The sequence below is a fragment of the Scatophagus argus genome, chromosome 8, assembly GCF_020382885.2.
Source record: "Scatophagus argus isolate fScaArg1 chromosome 8, fScaArg1.pri, whole genome shotgun sequence".
NCBI lineage: Eukaryota > Metazoa > Chordata > Actinopteri > Scatophagidae > Scatophagus > Scatophagus argus.
Window position 1 is genome coordinate 20,905,059 of NC_058500.1, and position 10,264 is coordinate 20,915,322.

The 10,264-nt window shown below is 39.5% G+C and overlaps 1 protein-coding gene across 6 annotated transcripts in view; it reads left to right on the forward strand.

The window, feature by feature from the left end:
* Nucleotides 1-9,736, forward strand: part of LOC124062865 (MICOS complex subunit mic25a-like) — a 65,853-nt gene extending 56,117 nt beyond the window's left edge. For 4 of the 6 annotated variants that reach the window (XM_046395898.1, XM_046395901.1, XM_046395902.1 and 1 more), the window contains one exon: nucleotides 9,251-9,736. In XM_046395898.1, coding sequence (XP_046251854.1) covers nucleotides 9,251-9,274 — 24 coding nt within the window. In that variant the 3' untranslated portion in view covers nucleotides 9,275-9,736. The other 2 variants (XM_046395900.1, XM_046395899.1) reach the window with 2 other exon arrangements.
* The last annotated feature ends 528 nt before the right edge of the window (nucleotides 9,737-10,264 follow it).

Sequence of the window (10,264 nt, forward strand, 5' to 3'; positions counted from 1 at the left end):
AAAAGGTGACGTTCATTTGGATCACAGTTTTTGTCAGATTCTTGTTTCCCTTGTGCTCTCAGTGGAAGGTCTGTTTGTGCCTCATTAGCTGTGACTGCCTACAGACAAGAAGAAAAGCTTTAAGAAATCATTGATTTTTTTTTTTCTTCTTTTCCTCCCCAGCTCACAGTGCCAAAGAAAAACTGATCAAGCGTCACCGGACCACAAGGGTAGAATGCGTATTGTAGCCATGAGGGTCTGCTGACCAAAAGTTTTATTTTCCACGTCTTTGTACATTCATGAAATAATAAGGATGATTTTTTTTTTTCCTGCAGTTGAAACTCACTTTTTTGAGCCGTTCCACACCCTGCAGTAGGATGTTTCTGGTGTTGTCTAACCAGATAAAAGTTTAAGACTGATTGTGGGGCAAATTTTGGCCAAGTACCTTCAAAAGGTCTGCATAGATGATGCGGTAGCGTTAGACAACCGAGAGATTTTGGCTGTTCAGCTGAGACTGTGATGATTTACTTTAAGCATGGTTGATTCTTACAAGCTGAATTTGTCAAAGTGTTGACTAAAAACAGAATGAAGGCAGCTGGTAGCCTGGGAGGGGTGTAGTGCAAAGCTGGGGCCCACATGTTCCACAAGTCCGAAGCTTCCTGTTGAAAAGACGATGCAAGTGAGGGGTGTTTTAGTTTTTTTTTTTCCTTTGTTGTTTTATGTTACATCTATAACTTTGGCTGCCACAGATTCACACAAACTCAGATACAAACATGCCTGTGCTTTGTGAACCCTGCGATTTCACACTGCCGCAGTACGTTTTCGCTGAGTGACCTTGAGTGTGAGTGTGTTGGCTCCATTGAAGAGTTTGTAGTCATGGTTTCTGACTCACTGGAAAACAGCCAGGCACAGAGTGACAGAGGTTAGGGCAGTCATTACTGTCAGCGTAGGCACACACGCACGCAGGTCATAAGAACTCATATGAACATTTAAGCCCACTTCCCTCACAAAGCAGCAAGGCAAATTTACCTTGAAGCTGAAATCCCTTTTTTTTCTATTTCCTACCTAGTCAAATATTTCTTTATGAATTCTTTTATTTCTTAAGTAATAACTTTCTTTAACAGGACACACTGTTTCCCTACTTGTTGAGGTGCCCAGAATGAAAGGGGTTTGTTTTATGGTTACTTACATTACACATGCTTACATCAGCGCAGTCGAGGACGCTTTTGTCAGTTGGTTTATTTGATTGTTCGTCAGTTTATTTTCGCTGTAGCCTCTTTTTTTTAATCTATCTTTAATGAATCTTCCTTCATCTGTCAATTTTGCTTTTCTGCCTCTGCTTTTTTGTAAACCAGCATCTTTTATCTGAATTCTATGTCTGTCTGCAACTTTGTATTTTTTCCCTCTGTGTCTGTGTCCACCCCTCTCTCTTTGTCTCTCTGGTATTATTCTGTCTTGTCCTATCTGTTTGTCTCTTTCTAAACCTTTCTCTTCTTTTTCCTGACTGCTTCCTTCATTTCTCTCTTGCTGCTCTACAGTGGACTTATTGATTTCATTTTCATACTGTTGGCAGTTTTGCCCTTAGTCATAAACCATCAGGGTTGCCTCCTTTCAAGCCAGCATTGATCACTGTACAGCCTATCACAACCAATCACCCTTGAGCATCATTATCTGCTCTTCTTCTTTCTCTTTTGTTGTTTGTCTGTCTTGTATTGCATGTTCTGTGGCTTATATTTTTTAATCTAGCAATCACCTCGCTAAAAACACAACCCTGTACATTTATGTATTTGGGTAGACCCCCACCCCCACACACACACACACACACACACACCACTACCACACAGATTCCTAAGTGCTGTGAAAAATAGTTTACTCAGATGGAACGCTGAAGGCTTTCAAAGAAACCTAAATCGCCAAACTTTCAAAAGAAATTGTTTGAACATTGCTGTTCTTGTTGCAATTAAATTGAACTTTTGCTGGCCATACACGTGCCTGTGTTTGTGAGCCATCTTTGACAGTCAGTGTGTGTCTGCCACTCTTAGCCACAGTGTTACACATTTTATATTCTCTCTGAGAGACGTTTAAGACTTGCTGGGTCTCTATCTGCCGCCTCTTTTTCTGTCCTCATCCTTTCTCTCCCTCTCCCAAATTTCCTTTTCTCTGCCTTTTGTTGCACTGCAGTGTTCGATCGAACACCACATCAAGCCAAATCTAGAGCCTGTGTTTCCTCTTTCATCCGCCTCGTGGCCCCCGGTGGCCCTCAGACGCCTCAAAGCTTTGAAACGAGTTGAGAGTCGGGGATGTGGAGACATGGAGGGAGGGGCAGTTGAGGGTGCTCACAATTGCCTCCTGAGGGAGGCATTTTCACCTGCTTTTGTACCCCTCGCTCGCTGTACCCTGACCTTTCTGAACACCACCATGCCTGTCGGCTCGCGCCACCAGACCCCCTACTCTCTCTCAGTCTTTCTGCCTAGTCTAGTGGGGGTCCCCTATAATAATTCAACAGAACTCTGTATTGTGTTCTGTTGAAAGCCGCCCCGGCTGCATAAGCAATTTAAACACTCAGCTGATTTTTTTTTTTTTTTTTCAGGTTGCGTTTTTCACCAATATTCTGGTCAGTATTTTATCGCCCCCCCTGTCTTGCGCTTAGCAAGAGGTTTTGTGGAACTAAGACCACCAGCGGGGATAAGAGAGGACAACAGCAGGGTTTTTAGGTGGGTTTTTCTCTGGCTTTTGTTGCCTCGAATCAGCCACAACATTATCGGAACAGTCCACTTTGTACCAGCCTCTCTTTTGTGTCCTGTTGTCACTCAATCCATCTGTCTCTCCACCTCCTCTTTCTCTTTATGAGTTGAGGCCTGCCTCTCTTTTGTGATTGCTCTCCAATTCACACCCTGTACTCCCAAAGAGATTGATTTTTTTTTTTCTTTCTTCTTCTGTGGCATTTTTGTACATAAATAAATACTGTTGTGTTATTGTTTGCTCTCAGAGCTGTGTTGACAAGTTTACTTTCATCTGAAACTTTGGAATTGTGTTTTTTTTTGTACTGCAGTTATTTACAATTCTTTGTCTAGCAGATGTTTCATTTCTAAAGAACTAAAATTAAGATCGATGAGCTTGTCACTTTTGGTATTTTTTTGTCCCTTAAAATCTTACTTTTCCATCTGTGCTTCTAATTAACATAATTAAAAGTGTTGCCCTACAATTAGCTTGAGGATAGTATCAGCTGTATCTGTTTGCTATATCTGTTTACACTAATTTCCACCACTGCTGTATGGTGTGTTTGGTGGCCAGAGGCTAAGGTTACACTTTCTCTCAGTGCTTTGAGCAGTAAGATAACATTCTGTCTATCAAAACTCTCCTGTTCTCCAAGAAGAGTGAACTTCTCAGTAGTGCAACAAGAGTCTAGAGCCTTTTAAACATTTTTTACACCAAAGTAAGCACTTTTTAAATGTGAGTAAAGCTGCTAAAAAGTGAAAGTAGAAAGTCGCATGGAGGCCATTGACAATGTCTCAGCGGTTACTTTTTCTATCTTATTTACTTCAGTCTCTTTTTCACACTCAGCGTTGTTTGAATGATGTTCGAGCGCTGCCTCATCAGAGACGATGGAAAACTATTTACATGCCAACATCCGGAACCTGCATCATTCCATCAGGCTGGAAAAAGGAGGAAATTAGCATGTCCACATGACTGTTATGTTTTCATCACTGTTGATTGGAGCTGGAACTGAAAAATACCTTTGACTGCTGCTGATTGTACCCTTTCCCACTGAAGACAAAATCCAGATGCTAGTGAGTGTGAGTGGGTTTTTGTCCTGTGTGAAAGGGGTATTAGGTTTTGAATGCTCATAACTGTTTGTTCTGATTTTTCTGACAGTGAATTCACCTCTTCAGTCACCAAGCAAACATTCATAATCCAAATTCTAATCATGTGTCCTGCTCATCAAATGTGAGGATTTGCCTTCCTATGTGAGCAAAAATAATGATGAAAATGTTTATTATATATTATATAATATCTGTCTTTTTAATAGCAGAATAGCAGTGAAAGAAGCTGATTATCTAGCTAGCCTTAAATGAACTTTGTTAGTGGAGGCAATCTTTGCAGTACATGTTCTCCTCCACACTCCCCTCCATCTCCATCCCTCAGCAGTGGAGTGGTCAGGCCTATCAACCACAGAGCCTCAGCCTATCTACCTGGGAGCCCCAATTGCCTGCCAGTCATCAGATAAAATGGATTTCCAATTCAGTCAAGGCTCCCAGGCTAGGTCAGGCAGAGCGTACAACAGGCACACTCTTCTACCTCTCCTGACTTTCTGTTTATTTGTTTTTCTCTTTCTATCTCCTACTGTGTTGGGCCCCTGCTCCTCTTCTTCTCTCTCCTCTCCCCTCACTCTTTCTCCCTGATCTACTGGTCAGAGCTCGTTGTAAAAGCCCAGATACCAGTCAGTGCTCTATTTGGGAGGCAGTGTGATGTAACCCCAGCAAGTCTTCTTAGTCATTGACTACTTTAACTCAGAATGTTTCTTCATTAGAGCAACGGGTGGGAAATCCATTAGTTTGTTAGCGGGTGAGTTTTGAGGCGTTACCATTTTTTATAATGCAGCAGGAGAGCACCATTTTAAGAACTTGTTAAATTACTTTTTTACTGTTAAACAGTTCTTTTACTGTATCTGTGAGCTACATTCAGTCATACAGTAGGCTATAATAAACTGCAACATGGTGCGTAACTTGTAGCCTTTATGTATCTCATTTAGGGTCCCTGTCAGCTTCATCTAAACAGGTGATTGTTTCCTGGGGTCCAGTTGGTTTTGATAACTGATTAATCTGTAAAGTAAAAACCGGTTTTCTGCTTCTCAAATGTAAGGTTGTATTACTTTTCTCTGTTTTATATCACAAATTCAGTAGCTTTGGGATTTGGAGTAATCAAGTAATTGAAAAAATAATGAACTGATGATTTTGAAAATGTTTCATGATTGTTTTTGTTCTTTTTGTAACTGTTCTATTTCCTATATTTTTGAATAGAAGTGGGAGAAGCTGATTAACCAGGTAGCCTGAAATGAACTGTATTGATGGGGACAGTAGTTGCAGTCCGTGTTCTCCTCCATATTCCCCTGCAAATACCATCTTCTACATCAAATGGCAGTGAATCTCTGCAGCACAGACATTTTTCCTCACAGTGAACACGTGTATGACCAACTGCTAAACTGTTCTTGTCCAAGGGCAAAGATTTGACGGAAAGATTTTTAGCATTTTGTTGCTGCTCCGGAGTTTGAGTCATATCATAAGATTTCCATAAGCAGGTTAAGATTGCCTATGTCACTGTCATTTCCATTTTCCCGAGCCCTTCAAGCACTTCTTGTCCATGTTGACTGAAAAGCTGATTCTCGACCTTGGACATAACATAGTGTCAAATTTTGCTGCAAATACCAGTTTTTAATGTAGCAGTTTGCTCTGTATGTAGTTAAAGACTGCCCGTGACAAACATAAAACTAAGAACAACAGTCTAAGAAGATACTTAGAGAAGGGAAGCATAATCAGGTTACATGAAGTCGAAGACTTTTTTTTTTTTTTTCATTTTAAAAGCTCATCTGTCATTATTATACTCTAAAGAAACTGTTTTCATTTTCCATCATCCTGCAGCCTGCATGATGCAAGTGACTCATTTAGGTCTACAGCTTTTTGTTTTGACCTGAAAAATTGTGATTTTAAATGACACAAGTCTCCAATATCTAACCTTCAGGATGTGTGTGTGTTTATATTTATTTATTGGAAGCATTTATTGCTTTATTTATTTAAGAACTGAAGCATTGACTTAAGAGAATTTAAATAAGAAATATTTCCCAGGTTTGCATTTCAGTTATTTTACAATGCAGTATATAAACATCCACTATACTTTGGAACGGTGGAGTAGCCTCAATAACAGAGTGGAGCAGATAGGAGAGGAGAACAGAAGAATGGGTAGAGAATGAAAGGTGAGGGAGGGAAAACAGAGGGATGAGATGATAGGACAGAGGGGAGCCATATTGATCACACTGCTGTGTTCAGTCTCTCTGTGGTTTTAATGGTGTGAGTTTCACAGCTGGAGTGAACTCTGCAGTGCTTAGAACGGATACGATGCCCTCTCCACACACGTGCAGTACGCGCACAAACAGTACACACAAACAGTCTGTCTCTCCACCAGCTGGCTTCAGGTCAATGCACCCCTAGCTTTTAGTCAATGCAGCTCATTGCATCGTTCCACATGGGTTAATGGAGCAACAGGACTTGAGTGGGACCAGTAGTCATTCTGAAACAGCCCTCCTACTGCTGTCCAGCCTCTGAACCCAAGCAGGGCTGAGCCTGATCTGTTTCTGACTGAAACCAAAGCAAAATTTGAGTTTTTTTTCTACCTTGGTTTTATGATATATATATTTTAAAAAACTGGATAAACAATACACGTAATTCTTGTATTACTCACTGGAACTTGTTGAATTGAAAGTTTTTGTTTTAATCAAAGAAAGCATAACATTTAAATATCTGCCCCAATAATTATAGTAATGTGAGAATTACAATTACAATATAAATTCTTCTAACAAAATTGTGCATGAGTGAAGTGAGCTCTTTGTGGGTACATATATACAGTGAATCATTCATCATCATATAAAGATCTACATACATGCTAGTGTCTCTGTGAGGCCGTACTGAGGCACAGTATTGCTTTGAGCTAAATGCTAATGCCAGCATGCAAACATGCTGATGTTTATCAGGTTCCTTTTATCTTCTTTGCTGTCATAGTTTTGTGTGGTAGCATGCTAAAACTTAGCAATTTCTAGTTAGCAGTAAATTGAAAGTACAGCTGAGTCTTGTGGCAGTTTCACACATGTGGTAGGTATTTGATCATGGACCAAAGTAAAAGACAACAAGTTATTTAATAACCACATTAACATTATTATTGTGCATTATGCATTAAGGGGGGCAGCAGTGGACTAGAGGTTGGAGAAGCGGCTTGTGATAGGAGGGTCATCAGTTCGATTCCCCCACCGTACAATCAGGAAAACTTGGGGTGTGGAGTGATTAATTAGAGCAAGTCACTTAACCCGTCACCTTGCTCCCCAGGTGCCTGACAGTGGCAGCCCACTGCTCCTGTGTGTGTTTCACTGCATGTAATTTGCTGGGTGTTGCATGTGTGTTCAACCAAGAATGGGTCAAATGCAGAGGAAAAATTCAGTGTATGTATGTAAAAATATATATACTGCCAATAAAGCTGATTCTTCTTCTTAACATTATGTTCTTAGGAGAACATGAATATCAACCAGATTCCACAGCCAACCTTCAAATAGAGGATGAACCGAGTAATTCACAATCAAAAATGTTACAGGAAACCATTGTCTCTCTTGGAAGGCTTCAGTAATAGGGCTTCAAAGGGTTTATCGACACTCACATAGACACATAGAAAGCCAATTACCTGCTATTAAGCATCCCCCTTACGGTGTATAACTAAATAGGGTCTGTGAAGACCATCTCACTAACAAGGTACTGTATATCACCAAGCTTTTATTGATCATTTGAGGTTGTACTCCAAGTATATAGAAATAGGTGTGCATAGTGGCAAAGCCCCGTTCAAAGTGGCTAGTTATGACCTTGGCTGGATAAGCTGTGTCTCTCTCAGGATCATCTTTCCAGGATTTCAACATGTTAATCGATGATAGCTATTTCATGGGAGAGCACACAATCTGAGCGGCGCCCTCTCACGGTGTTTAAGACAAGGTTATGCACTGTAGCTTGGAATCATGATGTCAGACATGTTGTGTTCTCTCGGGTACAGTGAGTAGCTAGGGGATTGCACTTCTTTGAGCAATCACATGTAGCTGCTAGGTAAGATCAGTAGACTAGAGCTGTCTTGGAGGTAAAGGCATGGAATAGAATAGGCTGAACAAAGACTTAGAACAAAGAATTTACCTGGTTATCTGAAATGGGTTCCAGGTAGAGCTCATGATAATAAGGAGTTCTGAGTAACACCATCAAGGCTGGACCTTAACATTATTTTTTACATGTATAACCAACTTCTGTAAATCAGATAAAAAAAAGTTGCTCTTGTAACTTACATATTTTAAAGGATTCATCAGTCAAAGAGGGTTACATTAGATATAGGTTCTAATGGGGATCCCTTTAGTGCAGGTTCTGATTAGAAACCTTGGTTGTAACCTTTAAACAGGGTTCCTTTCAGCACTAAATATTTTCATTTTCAATGGAGAAACACAAAAACTTAAAATAGCTCTACTTTTGCCACTTGTGTTGTTAAAGGTTTTATTGTTCTTCAAAGTAAAGTATGATTGCTAATCCTGCTGGAGTGTTACTACTGGTTGATGCTTATCATTTTCTGGTTTTAATAGATACTGTATGCCTGCCAGTAAGTAAAAACAAATTTTACTAGAACGATGTCGCAAATATAGAAATGGTATTGCCATTACATTAAAAAAAACCATACAAATGCATTTACAGTTGCAGAAATCTGAATGTGTGAATCTCTTTCTTTCGGAATATAAGTTTTTTTGTACATTATTATGAATTGGAAATACCCTTGACATCAGCGCCGTCATAACCAAAACCTCAACTTTATCAACAAGAGACATCATCTGCAATATTTACGGTTTAACAGGTTGAACAAATATCATTGTACTCAGAACATTATTGAGTGTCAGTGTTCCAGACTCTCCTCCCCATCATGAGGTAGTCTGCAGCATATGTGTTTGTGGGAATAGCAACCCTCTCTTAATATATTTCTCCTTATTCTACCAGCTCTGCTGCTCTTAAAAATACCAGACATACACTGAGTATACACAGTAATGTAAGCGCCTCATTTAACAACTATGGACTGGTCATTAACAGAATATACCAGCTGTATAATATTTTGTTATAGTTTTAAGTATAAAACAAAATGAAATGGTTAATAGATTTTTTTAGTCCATGCCCAGACTTCAAGTGCTTTGCTCTACTGCCAAATTATTAACCAAGAGGGGTAATTCTTATCTTGTCGTCCTCCTGTAATTACAATCCTTTGAAGAAGAGTAGCGATGTAGGGCCAAGTAACATCAGTCAACAGATTCACTTCTCTCCATTTCTGAGATTATCACCACTAGTACCAGGTCTGACCTTTCAGTTATGGCAGCTTAAAGCTGTCAAACTATGATCAAAAAGGAACGGTGCTTACACTGAAGAGCATCTCAAAGGTCGGAGGGTGTGGCAGGAGTGCAAATGGACTAATTCTCTCATTTTTTCTTCTTTTCTCTTAGAACCTGCTTGTCAACCATGGATGAAGAGAGGAAGGAAAAGGGTAAAACAGTTATTTGACGAAGGCTTTTACTTTGGCACTAAGAGCAGCACCTGTCGCATTGCTGTTATGAAATACGAGAAAGTTGATTTGCTGTTAGCATGCCTTGTTTTTAAAACTGAATTATGCTATTTATCCTTTGTATCATCTAGTAAAGGTGTTCTATTGACCTGCTACAGGAAAGCTTTTGAAAAAAACAAAAAAACAGACAGAAAAAAAACAAAACGTGTGCGTATTAGAGTCACGGCCTGAGTCAGTATACTTTAAATTCAGTCATTTTCAGCGTCAGCACAAAATATTTTTAAGGTCTGAGTTGTAAGGATCCATTCAGGGTCATCCCTCCTACATCTGAATGTGAGATTCAGTTTACATCTGAGCTTCTGCTACTTTTGTTAGAATATTTATTAATAAAAAGGACAACATTTGCTTATGGGCCGTCCGTGTTTGATCTCTGACTGAAAGAAAAAAAAGAAAGCTTGAGTTTTATTGCTTTTGAATTTTATGAGTTTTTTTAAGTTTTTTAAGAACACAGGAATAAGCTCAGGTAATCCTGGCCACAACTTCATCAGTCCTGTGATGTATGATGTATGAATTCATTAAAGCATTCATATCTTGTGCTTGTTTATGTCTGAAGTTTTTCATTCTGTGTTTCATGCATATTTAATTCACTCTTTTAATTTTAAAGCAAAGTGCCTTTTGCTCTGACTAAGTGATTTAATGCTTCCTCATAGATATACATTAGTCACATTTCAAACTGAAATGAAACAATAAAGTGAGAGGACACTCGATCTTATAAGTTAGTTAGTTAGTAAGTTAGAGCTCGACCCAAGCTACACCACAGTGTTGAATCCACTGGGGACAAGGCACAGACTGCCATGTGGATGGTCCCCAGCTATGTGCCTCTATCTGAGCCTTTTAAAGCCAGGCTCAGTTTTTACTTTGAAGTAGTGACAATGTAAACCATACTGAAGTGTTA